The sequence below is a fragment of the Physeter macrocephalus genome, chromosome 18 (assembly GCF_002837175.3).
Source record: "Physeter macrocephalus isolate SW-GA chromosome 18, ASM283717v5, whole genome shotgun sequence".
NCBI classification, from domain to species: domain Eukaryota; kingdom Metazoa; phylum Chordata; class Mammalia; order Artiodactyla; family Physeteridae; genus Physeter; species Physeter macrocephalus.
Window position 1 is genome coordinate 79,802,879 of NC_041231.1, and position 23,220 is coordinate 79,826,098.

The 23,220-nt window shown below is 42.3% G+C and overlaps 1 protein-coding gene across 1 annotated transcript in view; it reads right to left on the reverse strand.

Moving 5' to 3' along the window:
* The window catches only part of ADGRF1 (adhesion G protein-coupled receptor F1), a 48,289-nt gene extending 25,596 nt beyond the window's left edge, over nt 1-22,693 (reverse strand). Inside the window, 15 exon segments of the mRNA XM_024122087.3 lie at nt 1,085-1,144; nt 2,359-2,400; nt 4,073-4,249; nt 4,251-5,447; nt 7,284-7,322; nt 7,325-7,474; nt 8,896; nt 9,127-9,289; nt 10,443-10,594; nt 14,034-14,107; nt 15,150-15,250; nt 17,239-17,412; nt 18,387-18,536; nt 20,435-20,490; nt 22,578-22,693. Of these exon segments, the coding sequence (XP_023977855.2) occupies nt 1,085-1,144; nt 2,359-2,400; nt 4,073-4,249; nt 4,251-5,447; nt 7,284-7,322; nt 7,325-7,474; nt 8,896; nt 9,127-9,289; nt 10,443-10,594; nt 14,034-14,107; nt 15,150-15,250; nt 17,239-17,412; nt 18,387-18,536; nt 20,435-20,490; nt 22,578-22,654 (2,613 nt within the window). The 5' untranslated portion in view covers nt 22,655-22,693.
* Nucleotides 22,694-23,220: the final 527 nt, after the last annotated feature.

A 23,220-nucleotide genomic window follows, 5' to 3' on the forward strand; every position in this document is an offset into this window, starting at 1 on the left:
TTGCGGAGCACAGGCTCCGGACGCGCAGGCCCAGCGGCCACGGCTCTCGGGCCCAGCCGCTCCGCGGCATGTGGGATCTTCCCAGACCGGGGCGCGAACCCGGTTCCCCTGCATCGGCAGGCGGACGCGCAACCACTGCGCCACCAGGGAAGCCCCAGCTGATTTTTATCACACAGAAATTTCTGCTTTAGAACCCTTTCTGAAAGGCCCTCAGTGTCTTGCTAAAAGACAAAAGTCTGAGTTAACGTCAAAAATACAAAACCGAGGGCTTCCCTGGTGGCGCGGTGGTTGGGAGTCCGCCTGCCGATGCAGGTGGACACGGGTTCGTGCCCCGGTCCGGGAAGATCCCACATGCCGCGGAGCGGCTGGGCCCGTGAGCCGTGGCCGCTGGGCCTGCGCGTCCGGAGCCTGTGCTCCGCGACGGGGGAGGCCACAGCAGTGAGAGGCCCGCGTATCGGAAAAAAAAAACAAAAAAGAAAAAACTGAGAGGCAAGTACTTTTGTTCCTTACATGGATTGCACTTTTGTGGCAAAGAATGAAAACAAGAATGCTTTGTTTCCATACAAACTTGTCAGTTTGTAGACTGAAGAGCTAAAATTGCAAGGGACAAAGCCAGGTACACCAGCATAAGAGAAAATTCATAAAGATCATTTTACATATTAGAAGTTAATGAAGACTTCCCCCTCTGATTTTCTGGAGAAGGAAAAGGGGTCTGCAGGAGATCTAGACAGGCAGGCAGAGAAAAGGACCCTACTGATTCTAGATATTGGGAGACAAGTCAGACGATAACAAGCAACACTGTTGAAATGTATTTGCTCACAAGAGCACCACAGACCCCCATGCCTGAGCATCCTTGAAGCTTTCCACACCTTCGCATCCATTCATCCATTCACTCATTCACTCATTCATTCAACAGCTCTTTAATGAGTATTGACCACGTGCTGGACATCGTGCCAGATACCAGGAATATAATGTGACAGAAACTCAAGGGGTTTACACAAAAGTGGGCTTGCCGTGGGACTGTGTAAAAAAGTGCAAAACTGGAACTTCACAAATTGCCTCCACGGCTGCAGGAGATGATTACCTTTGATGCTTGGTTCCAAAAGCTTAAAGGAGACAACTTGTTGAGTAGCAGCTGTCGCAGCTACAGGGCAAAAAAGAAATAGTGAGGAACTACACACAGGCAATCATACAGAGGCAAATCAAGAACAAAATTGCAGAGTGTAATTGTTATTTAGTAGTAGTATTTCCCGGAAGCATTTAATAGACTATAAGCATGTGGGTCTGATGAAAGGATTTCTTTTCTTTTATTTCTTTTCTTTACCTGTAAACAAATCTAGAATGAAACAAAGAGCAACAGTACCAAAAACCATAATAATTCAGATTCTAGACATTAGTAATTGGCAATAATGGCTAAATCGAAGTTTGTCTTTGAAGTGAAGAGTGTCCTCATCAAGTGAGTGGTGCAAACAGCAGAATTATTTAGTCCAATCAAGAAGGAGGCAAATTGCTTCTTTGTAAACAGGGGTTTGGAGGCATGTGCAACAATTATGATAATTATAAAATATTCTTATCTTCTTATTAAAACAGAGGCTACATTTATTAGCTTATTGTCTTTACCTCTCTCTGCAGAATTGCTCAAAGCTTGGAAAAACAATGAAAGAAGTTTAAGTTTTTTTCTATTATCTTTTACTTACATTGGTCATCCTTCATTAGGAATTCTATTTAACGTTAGAGTCTGTGTAATATTTACTATATAAAATTCTAGAAACATACAAATAGATAGGCCTTTCAGCATATTCTAAGTGAATGAATAAATTAAGTAAAGGAGCAAAAAGGAATTCACCCTTAAGGAAAGTTTTTCTGCTGGTTAATTATGCCAAATCATAATTTTAAAGTAAAAACAGGGCTTCCCTGGTGGCGCAGTGGTTGAGAGTCCGCCTGCCGATGCAGGGGACACGGGTTCGTGCCCCGGTCCGGGAAGATCCCACATCCCGCGGAGTGGCTGGGCCCGTGAGCCATGGCCGCTGAGCCTGCGCGTCCAGAGCCTGTGCTCCGCAATGGGAGAGGCCACAACAGTGAGAGGCCCACGTACCAAAAAAAAGTAAAAATAAGTTTCCCCTTTTTTTCTCCAATGTTCACATTATATGTTGTGGTTAGTTCTCTACAGCTCTATTATCAGCAATGAGTATTTAGTTTCTTTGTCTCCTGACTGAACCTGCCTTTTATGAAATTATAGAATTTTATTATGCAGGTACCCATGGTCTAACTTCTTACATATGAATAAGGGCCCTAGAACTGAAGGGGAGGGACTAGATGCCTAGGTTAAAGGAGAAAGAGACAAATGAATACACATACCTTACTATCCAAGAGCATTCCAAAACATAAGATGAAAAAGCCCTTAAAAAAAGGAATAAGGCACATGTATTATCTTTTCCTTTTCCAGTAAAGAAAGCATTTATATGTATTACTATTCTATTATATCCCCCAACATTGAAATTATTTCCTTGTCTGTCCCCCTGTTGACTGTGGGTCCTTGAAGGTAAGGATACTGTGTAAACTCCACGATGCCTGGATTAACACAAAGTATGCAAACTTTTTTTTTTTTGGTTGAACATATAATTAAATTATTGCATGAATAAAGTCTGAAACACACGTGGAGCATCATTTTCCCCTTTGTGTCATCCTAAACCCAAAACAAAGAACTTCCATTTGCTTCTGTCTTAGTCTTTCTTTAGGCATTAAACAAACATTAACTAAGCGTCTATGATATCAGCAGTCACTGAAGTCCAACCCCAAGGCCAAGTAGAGGAAGTTGACTATATCAGCATCCTTTCCATCAGGTCCATCCAGCCCTTGAGTAACGCTTGGCAGAGTCTTTCTTGGACCTTGAAATCCTCCTCCCAGGCAGAGGACCCTCAGTTGGTGCCTGTTCAGACAGCGTGTCACCAAGGGCCCTGGACAGAAGTTCCCTAAACCTGTCACCATTAGGTGTCTGCTCTCCATGACTGCCCTCTGTGCCACCACCTAAATGTACCCTGGTTTGTTGCAGTAGGTGGAGGACCAGCTGGATTCAGGAGATACTTACTGAGCACTTACTCTGTGCCAGGCACTGCACTAAGTGCTAAATGATCTCATTTAATCTTCACATTTACTCTAAGATACAGGTAATAATATTATCCCTGTGTACCAAATGAGAGAATTAAGGTATAGAGAAATTAAATAATTTGTTAGCAGTCACACAGTTGGATAGCATGACATATTTGAGCCCAGAGCTATTTAACTCCAGAGCTCAAACGTTTAACCACCCCTACCCTGAGTCATTGTCCAGAGGAGACCCAGCAAATATTTCTTGAACCAGGACTGAAGGCTCTCTTCCAGATTCACCAAAACCTAAGGATTGCTTTGCCCACCTACTCTCTGAACACTCTCTGATCACGGCATGTAAAACCCATCCTTGGCAGCGGAGTTCGGCAAACTTTTTCTGTAAAGAGCCAGAGAGTAAATATTTCAGGTTTTGCAGGTCATCCGGTCTCTTACAACTGATCAGTTCTGCCTGTGTAAGGAAAACAGCCACAGACCCTATGTAGATGAATGGGCATGGCTGTGTTCCAATAAAACTTTATTTACAAAGACAGTGCTGCCTACAATTGGCCAGGCCCTGCTTTATGGGACATTAGGGACTTCCTTTGCACCATTCAGACTCAAAAAGCACTCTGGATTTATTTCCCTTTCCCTGTGTGCTTTAACAGACATCAGCACAAGACAAAGAGGACTGGGTCAAGGGCAAGAGAGATTAGTGTTAGCTATGTGAACTCTAACAGATTTAAAACCCTGGAATGGATTACTGAAGAAGCCTAATATTCTGCTTCAGTATGAGAATAACCGTTGGGAAGACTGGATCTTTTTTTATTTTTATTTTTTCTATTCACTGTTGCCAGGCAATCTGGGTTATAATAGTCCTGCTAGAGGCAGGGAAATGAGATCGCCCGCAGAGTGGTCTTCCATCCTCACTTCTCTACAATTATTCCAATTACCCGATGATGTAATAGGTTGTTCTTATCGCTCTCACCTGGGATGCACTGAGTGATGCAAAAATAACACGCCAGGCCAGATTCCGGCTGTCAACCATTGTTCCTATGCCAAACCCCCAGGTGAGCCCTAGCAGGGGGGTCAGAACGAGGAGGCTCCTCCCCATGCAGACGACAGAGGCCTTGCTGTCCTGAGTCAGCCTTTCTCCAACAGCGGGGCCTCCAGAGCTTCGTGAGAAGTAACAGGACCCCCACCAAATTCACAGCCACAATAGTCAGGGCAGGACCCGCAAAGGCCAAGAGAGGTTTGCTCCCATCGGACCAGTTAAGCGAACACACATCTTTCCTTTCATAGCCATTGCTGGGTTGTGTGACCGCAATGGTGATGATGGATATAATGAGAGGACACCCGTAGTCCAGGCAGAACCCGACAGCCACCAACAAAGGCGTGGCCATGGGGTGGAACACGAGGATAACCCGATAAGCCAGCAGGAAGCCAAGCATAAGCATCCAAAAGAACAAGGACAGGTAGAAAAAGTGTGTAAAGAACACTGCAGCTGTGCAGACTCCAGAAGGGTTTGCCGCGGTGTCCACGGAGGCAGCGAAAATAAACCAGATGTCTGCGATCAGGAGGCACAGGGCTATGTTCACCATGCAAATGTGACGCGTGTGTGAGGTTTGGCTTTCGTTGACCTGCTTCCAAAACAGAGCTTCGATGGTCAGGCATAAGATGAGACTTCGGATGGAGACCCCCAGTCCCACAAAGGTGATCCATTTCACAACGGGAACGATGGCAGGGGGGACAGAGGGTGACATCAGCATGGAGAAGGAGGACAGGTGAGTACAGCGGCACGTCACCGAGGCTGGAGTTTCATTCACTAGGTGGCAGCCATTATCGTTCCACCGCGAATGGTTGAAATCCCAAAACACACAATGAGGCTGGCTCAGATTTGATTCTATCTTGGAAAAAGTCAGGAAAATTTCATTGATGGAATAATTTGGGCTAACCATGGATATGACGGGCCCATTGACCTGAGCATTTCCATTTTTGGTAACAGGTAGAATGTTCCCCAGGGTCAAGGAGGTCATGCTGATGATAGTTTCTGGAAGGGGCTCCTGGAATTGGTCTGACCTAATTAATGCATGGCCTCTGATGGGAATGGAGGGGTTTTTTGGGAACATTTCAGTCTGATAGTTGTAACCCAAATTGCTTTGATTTGAGGATGCTGGAATCCCTTTCCAGTTAATGAATTCTCGAGAAAATTCCAGAGGCGGAGCTGTCGAAGGGACCAGAACGCTGATGTTTTCCAGTGACGCTAGTAACTAGGATCCGGCATTCTTTTCTTTCTGAAGTGACACTGTCCAGTTTGTTACCGAGGCAAAATTAAGGATGTGGTCAGATATACTGATGACATTCTGAAATACAAGGGTGAAAGTCAGTTTGGATTTTGAGTAAACAGGTCAGAGGACTACAGGTGGATAGTCGTTATCTTAAGCTCAGGAAAATTGCCCAGAGAATTGGCTCAGTTGAGGACCACATTAAAACTCAGCAATGAAATTCAGCTCTGGTGCTCCACACAGTGGAAGCATTGGGTTAAGAAATGAGGGTCAACAGAATCATGTCAGTTCCAGGGTGATCACCCCCAGGAATTCATACTCCGATTGGGGCTTCGGCGTAGAGGAAGAGAATCCTGCAATGGGTGCTGCAGAGTCTGCATTTTCTTCCTTCTGAGATGGCAAACGGGACTGCATGACTCCTCAGGCTGAGGGTCCAAGAGTGAGACGTTACTTGTCATTGCTTTCCCATATCATGTTTTTTTGCTAATATCAGAAGTTCTAAATTCATGTCGTGAATGTTCAAGTTTTAATTCATTTGTATTTATGACTTTTCTTTAATAGAGGAGACTATAAAACAAAAGTCCTTAAACACTGGACATGCAACAAACCCATTGAATTGTTGTGGGTTTTAAGGGTCAGTCTCAGTTTGAGATTCCTTTTCAAGGAATTCCCTGGCAATTCAGTGGTTAGGATTCTGCGCTTTCACTGCTGAGGGCCCAGGATCGATCCCTGGTTGGGGAACTAAGATCCCTCCAGCAGTAAGGCCAAACAAACAAACAAAAACAATAGCAACAACGAAAAACAGGTTCCTTTTCCAAATGTACCTGAAAGGCAGCATTTTCTCACCCAGGACCCTCACTCACTCTTATGGGTCTGGTTCCCAGGCATCTGCTGCAGGCGTCTATCCCTCTGGCTGAGTCTTACCCTAACTGAGCCCTCTGTGGCTTCTGGCCCGAATCCCATAGTGAGATTCTCCTATTGCCCCAGCAACCTCTGCCTTCTTTTTGTTTGTGTTTGCTGCTCTGTTTTTGTCCTTCATTTTATTTTTAGCCTTTTTGGGTCATCTTGTTTTAGTTGGTCTCTTGTAAACAATGCATAGTCAGACTTTAAAAAAAAAACAAATCTGAGCATCTTTGATTCAGGGAGTTTAACTTATTCACACTTAATGTCATCTCTGATGTTATGTTCACCTTATACAGTTAAGCAGGATTGTGTGATTATGTAACAATATACATTACATAACCCAATTTTGTAAAATATTATATGCTATAACATATAAAATGCACACATCCAAAGTGCTTGGAAGGCTATTTATTTAACAAACATTTATTGAGTACCTGCTATGTGTCCCTTGTCAATTTTCTAGGCACCGAGGTGACACGTAAAAGGTAAGCAGTGGCTCTTCTAGGGTGACAAGATTACATATCACTTATTTTTCTTTTTGTTTATTTGCATATCTTATAGTGAGCATGTCTCATTTGAGTAATTTTTAAAGTTAATTTTTAAATATCCAAACTAAATCATGAATTCCCCAGTCAAAAAAATGGAGTTCTTAAAATATACTAAATATGATATACTAAAGTCAGAGCTTATGGCCACGGGAAGGAACAGCTGCCGACTCAATATTAAACATTAAAAAGCTGGCACCTGTGTCATTCAGCGTCATTCAGGGCAGAGGCTCACGTCTTCCCCTCAGCCAGATGCTGTCCAGGCAGTCTGCCTGGAGGCAGCTCCCTCTTACTTTGAACTCACATAATTGATCCCGGGGGTTGCTTATACACTGCTGAGGAAGCAGTGAAGCTCGCGTCAAGACTGTTACATGGCTCTTTGGTCCTTTTCAACAGCACCCCATCAACTGGGGCTTCTGCCATCCCTCCTGCAAGATTGAGCATTTAAAGCTCAGGCAGACCTTACCTCCACTGTCGAAATGGACACGCTGAAGTGTGTCTTTCTAGGGACAAGGACGAGATATCGCCCAGAATTGACACCACAGAAGCCAGATTCCCGGCTGTGGTTGATGGGTTTTGCTGAATGACCATTGAAAGGCTCTGCACCAAGGATGACACCGTTGCCTCAGTGGTGTTGCTGGCGATCACACTGAAATTCTAGAAACAGAAATGGTTATGTTCTAGAAAACAGTGAAATGCTTGTGCTTCATCAGACTTAAATCAGATTTCATGGCCACGAATAACCAGCATTTGTATGGTGCATTATAACGTAGGATAATCATATAACAATGATAACAACAATATAATGGCTGTCATTCAGTGCTTTTTATTTTACACACAGTGTGCTAAACGTTTTACCGGGGATACACTAATTTCATCTTTACACTACCCTTTAAAGGAGGTACCATGATTATTTTCATTTTATGATTAAGGAAATTGAAACTTGAAGAGATTCACTAAGAAGCACTTTTATATAAATTGTTACCCTGATTATACAGAACCCGATGTTCAGTGAGATTCAGTGACTTTCCAAACAGTACCAGCTAGGAAGTGGAAAGGTAGGGTCTACTTGGCACTAAATCCTATCTTATATCCATTATACTATGCTGAGAAATCCCTATAGAGGATTTAGAGGAACATACGTGGAGATTTTGCTACACTTGGTCACTGGATTTGGGGTTTTACTTCTTCCTTGAGGCTCCCATCTGCTTCCACGACACTGAGCTAATTTGGAAGGCAGCCAAGAGGGATATTCCCTTTGTTCAAAGCACATCAACCCAGAATCCCAGATCCACCCTGTTTTCCTTTTTACACTTCTCAGCTGACAGAGCTGTTTTCTGCCTAGGGCGCCTGGGATCTGACTGTCCTCACACCCTGGGGTGACCTAGTCCCAGCTATGATTCGTGTCCAGAAACTGGGCCAAAGGAGGCAAGAACAAGGATAAACCTCAGAAGACGTCTGCTCCAATCTCCCTCCCCAGTTTACAGATGAGAAAACTGAGGTCCAGAAAGAGAGCAGTAAACCTTCCACAGTCCCTTGGTGAATATTGTGGGGTTCTCTGCTTCCAAAGCAGGGTCTCTGGCTGGGACTGAAGTTCTGCTCACTCTGAACTATTTGCAGGATAGTGTCTTTGAACTGGTCTTGGAGTTCCTCTTCCATGACTTGAGTTTTAACTCCTCACCCCATTTGCTTCCATCTTTCTATCTACTACATCTTAAGTACGTGAAACTTCCTAAGAGAGCATCATGTGGAGGTCATAGCACTGGACTGGAAATCAAGTGACCATGTTTCTAGTTCAACACTACTGCTACCAGAGGGACCACTAGCCCCTCAGTCTCCCCTTTTCTGATCTATAGAAGGAAGTTGGTGAGGCACATGGCCCTGGAGAGCCACTGAAGTTCTATCATCCTACGTGGCTGACTCATTCCCTGCCCCGGTTTCTGACAAATGTACTAAGGTTATAGCTTCTGACTTACACCTTCACTTGGATCTTTGATTCCCAGGCTTTCTGAGGCCAGCTTAGTTGCTGTTCTGCCATCTTCAGCTCTCTTCAGCATTGATTCACACCTCTGCAGCACCCTCCCCCCAAAACCACCCAACCTTACGTTTCTAAGGTTCTCGGCTGCTACCTAGACTCACTACTCACTCCTACACTCCTTGGGTTTCCCAGGGCCTGATGTCACCGACTTCTGACCAATGAGACAAATTGATACATTTTACCTTCCACCCAGCCATGCTCACTGGGAGACACCCACTGTGAAACTCAAAACCAGGGCAAATCTGCAAGGTGGAAATGCTTTTTTTTAAACTTCTTCAGTTCTTCCAGCTCAGAGAGCACACATGTCTCCCTGAGGACACGCCACCCAGAGGGTTGGCACCTGGCCGTGATGCTTCCGGAGTAGCCGCTGCTACAGGGAAGAGTATACTCATCATTCTTAGATCCAGATCCAAAGACTATGCTGTTACACTGGGCTGGAAAAGAATGGAAACAAAGAAGAAAAATGTCTCTGAATATTTTGACACTCTCTATAAACTATAAAGCAGTACTCTTTAAGTCGTGTTTTCAGACAAAACCCAGGCAAAATTCAGGAGTAGGAGAAGTTTGTCTTTGATGCCCACCCCATCAGCCCCTTTTCCTCTTTCCTGATGTCCTACCCTCCCCAAAGCTGGCCCCCTTTCCCTCCAGGTGTCTGATCTATGCCAACAATCTGAATTTAATGGGCTATCAAATAGTTAAGTATTCGGTGAAAATAAGACAAGGTGTGATCCCTCCCAGGAAATATTTTCACTCTTTAAGGGAATGCTAGAAAACCAGAAAATCTTCAGGACACTATGGGACAAAGCAGGCATGATAGGGTTAAAAGATAAGCAGTTGCCATTTGGGGGTGACATGTCCTACTTTGTACCCCTTTAAAGGCTTCTCACCTCGTGATCAGCCACTAGTTCCTCTTGCAGCTGGCCCTTCATAATATATTCTTACCATGTTGGGACTGGGAAGAGGAAGCCTTGAAAGGAAGAACCACAAGGGCTATGATTTTTGTTTCTTTTCCCCACTGCTGTGTCTTAAGTGCCTAATCACTTTGGATACTTAGTAAATATTTGTTGAATAAATGTTGAAAGTGGCACAAATCTTGGTAAGAGAGGTTTAAAACTGAATGTAAAGAATTTTTTAAACATCTGAAGAAAAGAAGTAGGGTGTGTGTATCTATGTATATCTGTGTGTGTTTGTGTGTTTGTGTGTCTGGGTGTGTGTGAATGACCTGGAAAAAATGCTTTCTTTCCTGGGTCCCTTGGATTATGATTTAGGAATTTCATCAACCCCAGGGCTCTTCCAGCATGTATACCAGGAAACTATTGCTGAATCATTTCCATCAGCGCCTGCAGTGAATCAGTCTTGTGTGACGTTTACACTGAGATTTGGAGGTCAGCTGACCCATGAGCAAGAGTCTGAAATAGTGAGATGAAATTGAGTTTCATCCTGGTTGGGAGGAGAAACAGCTGCTTGTTTCTACTAAAAGTCAGTCTTAGAACAATTCTGTTTCGGGAACATCTCCAATATATAATACAATCTACTAACTGGGCTCCCCAATCTACTTCCCTATAGAGGACAGGAATCCAGTGTCACCTTTTCCGAACGCTCTGAAAGAGTTGTCTTCTAGTGGAAACAGCTGATGCAGGCCTGTGTTAGCCTTCTTAGCTACCTGCCCAATGCCTGACAGCAGTTCAGATGTGTTGCTGGAACCAACAACTTCATACCCAGCAATGATGCTTCCATTTCTACAATAATGACGTGGAAAGAAAAATGAGATTCATTCATTCAGTCACTCAAGGCTTATTCTGTGTGGGGATGGCATTGGGTCCGTGGGAATAGATCAAACAGATTTGGTCTTTGCCTTCTTGGAGCTTATGTGCCAGTGGAGAAGGCAAGGCAAATAAGAAACAAATAACCACCAAATATATATATATATATAAAATCATAATTATAAATATATATATATAATTCCAAATTTTGTTAAGTGTTATGTGAGACAAGTTCAGGGATAGAGTTACAGATGTAGAAAACAAACTTATGGTTACCAGAGGGTAAGGTGGGGGGTAAGAGGGATAAATTGGGAGATTGGGCTGGACATATGCACACTACTGTATATAAAATAGATAACTAATAAGGACCTACTCTACAGCACAGGGAACTCTACTTAATACTTTGTAATGGCCTCTATGGGGAAAGAATCTAAAAAAGGGTGGATATATGTATATGTATAACTGATTCACTTTGCTGTACACCTGAAACTAAGACAACATTGTAAATCAACAACACACCAATAAAACTTTTAAAATAAAATAAAGTTTTCTTCATGTAGATCTTTAAAAAAAAAGAATATCAAGTAGACGTGAGGCCCACTTTAAGTAAGACTGGTCAGGAAAGGCTTCTCTGTGCAGAGGGTCTTTGAAGCAGAGACCTAAAGGATGAAAAGAAACAGCCAGTGATGCAAAGAGAATTGGTACAGCATGGCCAGCACCTGAGAAGGGTTGGAGGCAAGAAAATGCCTATGAGTCTGACAAACTTCAAGGCTAACGTGACTAAAATTCAATGAGCAGGTGAGAGATGGAGAGGAGACGACCCTCGAGAGGTGCCCAGGAGCCAGATGGAACAGGGCCTTTGAGTCTGAATTTCATCTTTTATTAAAAGGTTTTATTCTTTTTGAAAAGGCATGGCATGAACAGATTTATAATTTAAGATCATCACTCTGGCTGCTGTGTAGAAAATAGGTGAAGGGAGGAAGCAGAGAAGCAGGAAAACTAGTTAGGAAGGAGAGGGTGGTGCCCTGAACTGACTGAGTAGCAATGTGTGTGGGGAGAAGTGAACTGGTCAGTTTCAGGTTGTATTTGAAGATAGAGCCAGAAGACTTGCTAACGGATCAGATTTTGGGTGTGGAAGAAAGAAACCAGGCAAGAACGACCCCAAGGAATTGAAAAACAAATTGTAGTATATTCATACAATGGACTATTACTGGACAATAAAAAGGAAGGAATCACTGATACACAAAAAGCCAAGGATGAGTCTCAAAGGCCTTAGGCTGAGTGAAAGAAGCCAGGCAGACAAAAAAACTATACACTAGATGATTCCATTTAGGTAAACTTCTAGCATAAGCAAAACCAGCCTATGCTGATAGAAATAAGATCAGTGGTTATTTCTGGTAGGGAGGTAAGAATGTGCATGGAGATTGGCTGGAAAGGGGCACAAGGGAACTTTGGGGATAATGGAAATGGTCTGTCTTGATAGGAGGTGGTGTGTATTAGTATTTGTCAAAGCTAATAAAGCTGTACAATTAAGTTTTGAGCATATCACTGTATGTAAATTATACTTCAATAATTAACTATAATTTATTGTAAAATAAATTAAGACAGGAGAGCTCTAAGATTTGGGTCTGTGCAATTAGAAGAACAGCATCTCTGGAAATGAGATGGGGAAGACCGTGGGAGAAGGAGATGAAAGTTTATGACGGGGGGGAGTTGGAGGACTCCCATTTTGGACATGTTACATTTGATATGCCTACTAGAAAATCACCTGGAGATATTAATAGGAATTGGATATTGGAGTCCAGAGTTTAGGGGAGAGGCTGAGGTCAAGTAATAAATTTAGAACCCATCTGTATACAGATGGTATTTGAAGCTATGAAAGCAAGTGAGATAACATGGATTAATTTAATCCTGCAACTCCATGAGGGTTAGGGTTAGGGTTAGGGTGAGGGTGAGGGTTAGGGTTAGGGTTATTCTCATTTTATAGATAAGAGAACTGAGTCCTAAAGAAGTTGGGTCAAGTCATTAATTATTAATTGATGGATATGAACCTCTGGCTCTCTAAAGCTCAAATTCTTAATCACTGCCTTGAACTAACATTGAACTACATTGAGCTCACACTAAATAAACCCAAATACCCTTTTATGCTGTGATGATCACAATGTCTTTTCATTGATACGGCCCTTCTATAGTGTTTGAAAAGTATTTTTCTATTATTTCATTTTACGTAGTGAGGTTAAATCAAATTCCACAGGTATTAACAGTCCTGTTTGACAGATAAATAAATTGAGACTGTGAGAGACTAAGAATTACTTTAGATCATGTATGTAAAGAGTAAAACCAAAATAGTTGTATTTTATAGACTTATGTCTACTTTTACTGTGATTTTGTCTACAAATCATTAGAGACAGTTTGTAAGATATATATATATAGATATATATATATATATATATGAATATAAATTAGAAATATAAATAGAAAACCAGGACCAAGGAACAGAAACATGTGAATATTGAATACAAAACTGTTGATTGAGTTTCAATGCTGTCTATGAATTCAATGACGGCAAAAAGTCAAAAACAGAAGTTAGATTAATTATATAGACCTTGATATAAGAAAAAAGAAGCAGTGTTTTTCCTAGCACTGAATTTTAAAGAATATTATACATGTGAGCCCTTTTATAGGTACATGAGAGAGCTTAAAGGATAATGTCCAGGACAGTATATTTATAGCAAAAGTTACTGAAAATTTCCTATAGCTATTCTTTACCTGTGAAAAAAGTATTTAAGAAGTTAAGTTCTCTGACCTCTAAGTCACTTCCTCTCTGAAGCAGACTATAAATAGCTGGTAATCAATACACACACGGGTAACTAACCAAACAACTTTTGAATTAAAGTATAAACAAAAGGCTAATTTACTAAATATCTCTTTATTTGCTGTAGACAATGACTACTGGGCTTTGAACTATGGTGCATACATGATATCTACACAAAAATATAATATTTTACCCAAGGAGCCCCGTCTGGCCCCTAGTTATACAACATCACACCCTCTGTGTTAATGGAAGGAGAAAACCCATCCTTCCTCAACCCACAACCCTTGTCACCACCACTCGCCCCTTCCCACGCATGCACACCACGTCCTCCTGCTTCCTTCCAAGCCACGAGGGTTTCCAATTCTAGTTTCTGATCCATAGCTTCGAGAATGCCATTTAATATTTATATTTGCAAAGGCATTTAAATGAGAATATAGGCTTTCTTCTTAAGATTTTTTAAAGCACCACAGACTTTTATCCAGTTTTAGCAAGAATCCTACTTCAAAAAGCAGTTGACTTATTTTCTGTCAAGGTCGCTTGGAAACAGCATGAGGCATCCTGCAGGACGGGTGCATGATTCCAGGGATACCCTTCTAAGACCATTGTATTACTTATCGAAATTGGGTGACTCGGACTGACTCAAAATCTTGGATACTTTTGTATGCTTCTTTAAGCTTTACAAAGAGAGCAAAGAGCAATATGTTGATCTTTGTCCCCACACAAGAAAGACATTTGAGCAAAAAATGGTCGCAGACAATAAATAACCAACGGAAGCACCAAGAAAAGGAAAGAGATATGGCGAGAGGTAGTTGCATGTTATAGAAATACGTTTAAAATGATAGCAGAGAATGTACACACACACGCCTGCGCACACACATATAATTTAATTTTGAGGTTGCTAATAAAGAATGTAGAACCAACTGCTTAGACTAGAGGATGGGTCGGGTGCCAGATAATGTAATAAATTCACCCAAAATCTATTTTCTCCTTCCCCTAAATAAGCCATTGATTTCAATAGATGCTTAAACTGAATCTACCTGCGAAGTGTTTGTGCATATCTTCAGTTAGAACCACATCTAAACCACCGTCCTAGGTAGAGGTAGTTTTATGTGACTTCATTATGAAGTCCAAAATTTTGGTCAGTAACACTCTTTAGCCTCTAACAAGAGAGGCTTCTTTAAGGAACAAATCCCAAATGTTAACAATCGAGCTTAGAGCATGAAAACTTTCTTTTGACAAATGAAAATCAGAAAATAATCAAGAAGGCTTGATTCACTTATCTTGTTATGAGAATAAGGTGTAACTTTGTGGCTGAAGACTTGCAAAGAATGAAGATAATGGGAACTTTTATTCTCAAAATAGTGACATTATCTGCAGCCACAGATTCAATATCACACCTGAGAATAAAGATCCTTAGTACTTAAAGAAAAAAAAAAAGAAAAGAAAAAAGAAAATAATCAAGATGGCTTGGTTTAATATTACCCTAACAAATGAGCAAAACTAAACACTAAAGAAATGGGAAGAAGTCAAGTGCTTAACGCTCCTGAAAGAAAATGTTCAAAGTACATCACTTGTGGACAGAGTGATTAACTGCTATGTAATAACTCATTGAAAATGAATCATTAAGAATATGTGTTAAATAAATATGTTGAATTGGAAACATCTGAACTTATGTTTAGGCAACGACTTCTTTTGTAATAAGTAGAAGGTGCTTACTTGAATTTCAATTCCAGGGGTATATTTGGAGTATACAGCGGAAGATGAATCCAAAAGGGCTTTTGTAAGTCTTTCATTAATTTTGAAAGTACCCCAAACCTCTATGGAAAATAAAAAGAAATTTACAGAGATAAAAATTACTCACTTGATATATTATAGCTTAAAATTACAGAAGTCTAACTCAGCCCATCTATTTGACAGTGGTACTTCAACTCCTTTTTTGCTTCTGTTTTTTTGTGAATTTCTTTTTATGATGAGTGTTCACCTAAAGTAATATAGGAAGCATCCATAAAACCGGAATTTTCTTTTGTGGATTTGGAAAATAATGGGAAAGTGCGATAATCAGGATGACCTTATAAGAAGGTAAATGAGTAGCCACTCACATGTGGTTATAAAAGGCAGTCACTCATCCCAGTCTAGGCCCTGAGCTTAAACGTTGTCCCTATTTAAAAATTAAAAAAAAAAAAAAATCACTACTTGCTAACTCCAACTTACTCCTTGCTTACCCATCACTGGTGCTTTTCTCCTCTGGGACAGGTTATTCCCCACCTCTGGATGGACAAATCCTGTGTATCTTTCATTCAGGACTTAGTTAAATGTGCCTCTTTAGCAAGACCTTCCCTGGGCCCCAGATGAAAAGAGTCTTCCTCTCCTTTAAATTCTTAAAGTACTTTATCCATACCTCCCTTCCAGCCTCTTCACCTACACATCTATCTGTGAACACACCTCACGTATGTATGTCCCCACTCTACTTTGGGAAGCTCCTTGTGAGAGTAATCCCTGTCTGATCCATCTTTGTATCCCCCAAAGATGGCTCAGACTTGGACCACTTTTCAAAGTGTAGGCTTTCATCAAAATTTGTTGAAGACATCACATTGTCTTCTTTCACGTGTTAACAGCCTGGCCTCCCCAAGTAGCTTGCTAATTGATCGACAGCAAGAGAAATGCCTCATGGTGACCTCCCAGAATTTGCCCCAGATCTGGGTATAGAGATGGTGTTTAATAAATTAGTGTTACTTGGGGCAGGAAGGATTAGGAATCTGGGATTAGCAGATGCAAACTATTATATATAGGATGGATAATCAATAAGTCCTACTGCATAGCATGGGGAACTGTATTCAATATCCTTTGATAACCCATAATGGAAAAGAATATGAAAAAGGATAGATAGAGAGATAGATAGATAGATAGATAGAGAGATAGAGAGATGTATATAAAACTGAGTCACTTTTCTGTACAGCAGAAATTAAACACAACATTGTAAATCAACTATACTTCAATCAGATTTTTTAAATGAATAAATAAATAAGTGTTACCTTAACCTGAACTGCTGTGGTTCTGGGAAAGGGACCCAGGGAGACCCAGGAAAGCTGGGCTATTTCAGGTCCTCCTTCACTCTTTGCTCCACTCTACCAAAATCTGGAGCTTCAAGATAACTGGACTAGTCTTTGGGGACGTTTCTTAAAGTCCTTCAAGCTGTTGGAGCCCACATCATCCGGCTCACCCCATCATCCACTGAACATCAACCTAAGTCAGCAGTAGCTCCCTCAGCATCCACCGGTTCCTAAACTAGACTTTCAACTTTTGTTTGGTTTTGACAATTCATTCAGCACACATATTTGTTGGCAATTTACAGAATTTCTTTCAATATAGTCACTAGGTAACCCTCCCTGCTTGCACACCTCTAAATTTTTATTTTCTGGAAATTGATGCTGGCCAAAGAAGTAAACAGAAGGTGGGAAGAAAAATGTTATTTACTCAAGCTGGTCCCATACTTGGAATTTCAGGGAATCTCCCTAAATCTCAGAAGAATCATAGAATTGTCGAGGTGAGCTGGATGTACCTCCAGGCTGAACTGGCGTCCAAATATCAGCTTGCATTTCTGAATTTTCTGCACTTACGAAGCTCTCGCTGTGTCCAGCCAAGCCTAGCAGGGTACGTCATCACTGCCCTTCCAACTCCCTGTAAACACTGGCTCTTCTCTGGGAGGCAAAGAGAAACACTGGGGCACAGACCCAGTGGTCCTTCTCTCTCTGTCACATGTGGAGGTTGGAGGGGCCCCAGCTCCCCTCTTGGTATCCTTACACACTTGTTCTCTCACAGAAATGGACACTCTGGGTGAGGTTGTTGAGATGACAATCACAGATCTGGAGAGATCCCTCCATGTGAAGGTAGCATTTCTGGGGATCAAGGCACGAGGGAGGAAACCAGGAGTAGCCATCGTCACAGGCACAGCGCAGGACCCCGTTCTGGATGCCACAGTCTGCACAAAAAACAGAGCTTGGTCTCACGGGACCTGGTTAATAAATTGGCTATGGCTGAGTTCTCATCTTTGGTTCTGATATAGAATCTGAACCAAAAGCTAGAGATATTTCTCTCCAAAAGCTATAAGGATGAAAACAAGATGGAAACAGTATGTTTAAGGTTAAGGAAACGTCCCACTCAATAGATACGGAGGTTGGATCAGAAACCCAGCTAACATAACAATCAAATGTCTGGGGTTAGCATCCAAAAGAAGGATGTGTGCCCAGTCAGTAACACTTACATGGAGAAAGAAGCAGAAGAGGATATGTCGACCTGAGAGTTATTTAAAGGGTTCTAGATGATATTTGTCCACTGTCTTATCAGAGGCTCCCATCCACCTGGCATCACTCCCCCAGAGTCCCTGTTAGCAATATGGCAAAGGCAGAGAGACCTTTTTGTTGAGGGTCATGATGAAAAATTTTATTAGCTAATCCTGTATGCTTGTATTGGACCTAAAACTCCCACTAAAAAAACCTTTCCTTTTCAATAGACAAAAAAAAAAAAAAAAAAAAAAAAAATGGGGCAAAGTCACCACATACGGTTGTGAAAATATGCACAATGGTGTGCAGTAAATGGTTCTCAAACGTGATCATACATCAGAATCTTCTGGCAGGGGTCTCATCCTGAAGTTTATGATTCAGTAAGTCTGGAATGGAGCCAGGGATCTGCATTTCTTTTAAGTTCCCTGATGCTCCTGCTACTGTCGGTCTGGGTACCACACTCCGAGAACCCTTACTTTAGATAAATCATTTAACTTCTCCTAACCCCATTGTGGTGGTCATTAGTGCTGTTGGCCAGATATTTTTTACAAGCATTTATTCTTTGCAGCCACAGATATTGGGGGGATGACTGAGTCCCCAGCATAACCTAACCTCTCCCGACTCACACACCACCTTCCCCATTTCCACTCCCAGTTACCAGAGACTGACTCACACGTGGTGACCTTTGCTCTGATAATTTTCACCGGCCCAGGTGAAAAACAAGGGCAAGGCTCCAAAAGCTTCAGAAAGTTCTTCACATCTCTTTTCTCCTTGGAATCTCGATAGGCTAGCTGAAGCAGCAGCTCGTATTCCTGGACTGGACCTAGAGAGAAAGAGAGACGGTCAAAGGCTTCTTTTCTCAGGCTGGGAGGGAGATACTGCAGAGCAAGTGACCTCAGAGCACTTGTCAGATTCAGCCTGAGGGTCACGGACATGGCTTGGTCACTTCCATTCATCCAGACGTGGAGCATCCCTAGCAAAGCATCAGACGGTCCACAGGTGCCTAAGACACCTCTCTCCTCTGACTTCTGCCAGGCCAGCTGCTCTGTGCTCTCTGACCCACCCCAGCGTCGCCCTCCTGACTTTACATACTTCTCAGGTCACAGCCAGAGTCAAGTTTCAGGGTCAAGACTGAAGGGAAAAGAGGTGAGAAAGTCCTGGTCACTCTCCCTTCCTCCTCCCCTAGCTCTGGTCTCCTGGACGTATCTCTGATATAAAACCCCCAGTCCCCTCTTTCCTCTCCAAAGAGCCCTTCCTTCTCCTGTACAAATGTTCCACTAATTAGCTGAGTTTGATACTGAGATGAAATGCACGAGTAAAACCAAACCAAACCTTACTTGAGCCCTGATGCACCCTCACCTCCACCTTATCGTTTCTGAGCAGTACCTTTTGTTTCCCTAAGAAGAGACCATTAGGTGTTTTGGGCTGGGAGAGAAGAGGAATCCCACCCAGAATTCACTTAGGCACATTCACATGAAACTCTGTATGAAGTTCCATGGGGGTCTCAAGATCCTCCCAAGGTCCAAAGTGGACCCCAGTTTAAGAATGTGAAGGGCCTCAGAGAAAAAGAAGCAAAAGGTGAACATCCTTTTTTCCTGGGTCTCATTTTGTTATCGTCGGCAGTGAAACCTCTTAGAATCCCTTAGATCTCTCAGGACGGGACCATGCTTTCTACAGGCACAGGTGAGATGGGGAGCTTCTATGAGACTATCCCATTTCTTAAGGGTCTGGGGGAGCTGGGAGATTTATAGGGAAGAAAAGCAGCTGGATCAATCCCTAGGCTTCTCAGAAGGAAATCCAGAAGCTGCAGCATGTCCCAGGACATTTACAGGAGACTCCTGCCTGCTGTAGTTGCCACCAACTCACCCCTCCCCGCATCTCCTTAAGGCCGGAAACTCTGTCCCGGCCTTGGGAATTACTCCAAGGGATGTAAGCTAAGGGGATATCCACTCCCGTGGCCCAAGCAGGTGGGGAAGCGGGGAAAGATTAAAGGCTCTGGTTCTGGAGCCAGACTGACTGGGCATTGAATCCTGCCCCACCTACCCACCGGCCTTGTCAGTTTCACTATCTGTAAAATAAAGATGGCGATTGTACCTAACTCAGAGGATCTTTGTGAGGATTTAATTCATCTAACACACTTAGAATAGCGCCTGGCACTGGTAACAGTTCAATGTATACTTGTGCTTTTACCTTTCCATGGCATTCCAAGTGGAAATTCTGGTTTCATTTTCCCAAAGAATTGTAGCCTTGCTACAATGTGGTAAGGTCTATGGCCCTATTAGCACATTGTTGGATGGCAGATTCATGGCACCGTAAAAAGGCTTTTGAGGACTGACCCAGGAATCTAACCACCATCTGTGTGTACCATTGTTTCCATGAGGAAATATATACAATGCTTGAAACTTCAGACCCGCAAGTCAAATTTCAGACCACAACTCATTCCTAGACTGAAGTCTGTGCCATTCATTACATTATTGGGATCAAGATGAAGAAGGAAAGAAAGAGTATGGAGCAGCTACTGGCTGGTTATGGGACAGGATACTATGCCTTTATTATATTATTTCATCCTCACAAGGAATTATTATAATTATCGCTTTACAGATTCGAGGTATTTAACGATGTGCCAAAGATCATAAACCCCATCAGAAGCACTCCTGGGATTTGAACCCTGCTCTCTGGGCTCCAGTGTGTGCTGTACCACGCTATCTGAGGGAGTCTCACCTAGAGGCTTTTTCTTATTCAAAATGAGTTCTTGCTTTGTTTTGATGCCATCATCACTGTGTTAAGAGGGAAAAAAAAAAAAAAGAAGAATTACAGCGAGGCTTGGTCATATTGTATTTCATAAGGCCTTGTTGGATTTCCCAGATAAATTGAAATCATGGATCTAAAATGCAAGCCAGGGATGGTGGGGGAGGGGGGCAGAAAAGGACATCGCTGAGGTACCTTTTGAGCACAAACCTGAAGGAAGCAGGAAAGTGAGGCTCCCTGAGAAAGAACTTCCCAGGAGGAGGGAAGAGCAAGTGCAAAGGCCCTGGGATAAGAATATACCTGGCACGTGAAGGCCAGAGTAGCTAAGTGGAGTCGGGGAGGCAGGGCAGGAAGTGACGTCAGAGAGTATTTCTGGGGAGGCAGGTCCTGTAGATCCTTCTGGGCTGTGGCAAGGGCTTAGCTTTTGCTTGAATGGGATGGGAGCCCACTGGAGAGTTCTGAACAGAGGAAAGACGTGCTCTGCTCCACTTTTTAGAAGGCTCAATCCTGCGGCCATGTTGGGAATAGACAAGCACTGAAGCAATGAGAGCATTTCAGGAGCTATCGAAATAATATAGGTGAGAGATGATGAAGGTGTGGATCAGGATGGTAGCCATGGAGTTGGTGAGAAGTGTTTGGAGTCTGGATATATTTTAAAGAGAAAACCAGAAAAAAAGATCTAATGGTTTAGACATGGATTATGAGAAGTGTCAAACGTAATAATAAGTTTTCTGCCTAAGCAGCTGGAGAGACAGTGATACCACTTGCTGAGATGGGCAAGGAGGAGCAGGTTTGGTGAGAAAAAACCGAGAGTTTAATTTTGGACATACTACCAAGTAGGTAGTAGAGAGGTGAGTGTGGAGTTCAGGGGACAGGTGTGAGAAGGAGACACAGATTTTGGAGTCATTGGCATGCAGAGAACATTAAAACCGTGACCCCAGATGAAAGCATCAAGAAAGTGAGTAGAGTGTGGAGAAAAAGGAACCCTCCTACACTGTTGGTGGGAATGTAAATTGGTGCAGCCACTATGGAGGCAATAAGAGGTTCCTTAAAAAAACTAAAAATAGTGTTGCCATATGATCCTGCAATCCCACTCCTGGGCGTATATCCAGAGAAAACTCTAATCTGAAAAGATACATACACCCCAATGTTCACAGCAGTACTATTTACAATAGCCAAGACATGGAAGCTACCTAAGTATCCACTGACAGATGAATGGATAAAGAAGACGTAGCATAGATGTGGAATATTACTCAGGCATATAAAAGAATGAAATAATGCCATTTGCAGCAACATGGATGGACCTAGAGATTATCATACTAAGGGAAGTGTGTCAGAAAGAGAAGGGCAAATATCATATAATATCACTTATATGGGGAATCTAAAACAATGATACAAATGAACTTACTTACAAAACAGAAACAGACTCACAGACTTAGAGAATGGACTTATGGTCACCAGAGGGGACAGGGGCGGGGTGGGGGGGATAAATTAGGAGTTTGGGATTAACAGATATACACTACTATGTATAAAACAGATAAACAATAAGGACCTACTGTATAGCACAGGGAACTATACTCAAAGTCTTATAATAACCTATAATGGAAAGGAATCTGAAAAAGAATATATATATGTATACACATATATATGTATAACTGAATCACTTTGCTGTATACCTGAAGCTAACACAACATTGTAAATTAACTATGTAAACTAAACTAAAATATGTAAATTATTACTTCAATTTCAAAAAAGGTTATTGGAATAAAAAAGAAAGTGAGTATAGGTAGGGAAGAGGCCAAGGACTGCTAATGTCGACCTATATGCTTTTTCTCCATCAAAGAGGCCATAGGAGAGGATGCGCTGAGTTAGAAAAGATCTCCAGTATAGCTTAGTCCAAAATCCTGGTTTTTGCAGTCAGGTCATCTAAGCTCCAAGAGATGAAGTGACTCATCCAAGGTCACACGGCTAATGCTGGTAATGTTGAGACAAGAACCCAGCACTTCTGATGCCAAGTCTATGAAATTTTGTCATTGCAGTTGCCTAGAGAGTGACAGACGCTCAAAGTGCCAGAAGGACAAAGGGGAGGTGGTAGAGAAGAAAACGGGACGTACACAAACTCACCCCCAGGAAGCCATTCCAGCCCTCGGTGATCATGAAGAAGGAGAAGAGCCAGAGCGTAGGAACTCTCATCTTCCCCTGGCCCCTCCTGGTTCTGGACAGGACATGAACAGCTGGAGTCACAGTCTGTGACTAGACGTGTGCGCCATGCAAGGCTGAGGCACAAAAACAAGTCATTCAAGCCAAAAATTTTAAATGCACACAGGGGTAAAGCCTAGCTGGGCTCATCAGAAGCCCTGAGCATTTGGTTATTTTTTTCCACCGGAGACAACATCACTTCCACTCCCACTGCAGAACTAGTGAATTTTTCTCTTTACAAACCTACTAGAAAATTTCTCCAGAACTCTCTTCTAAGTTTAAGTTTGATCTAAGTGATCAAATTTAACCCAACACAGGCTATTTTAAAACCATGGCTTGCTTAACTTTGCAGCTGGGTGCACTTCACATCCAGCCTTTTATATTTCACTGAGGTTTTCTTTTCATCTCAGTAAAGACAAGCATTCAAATGACCAAGGACCCTAGAACCATTAATATAAAGATAGACTCTGAGTATTTCAGCATAAAAATAAGAGTGAACCAATCCAGCAAATTTCCTTCTTCATAGTTCATGTAATTAGCAACCAACTGTGCTCAAGTTC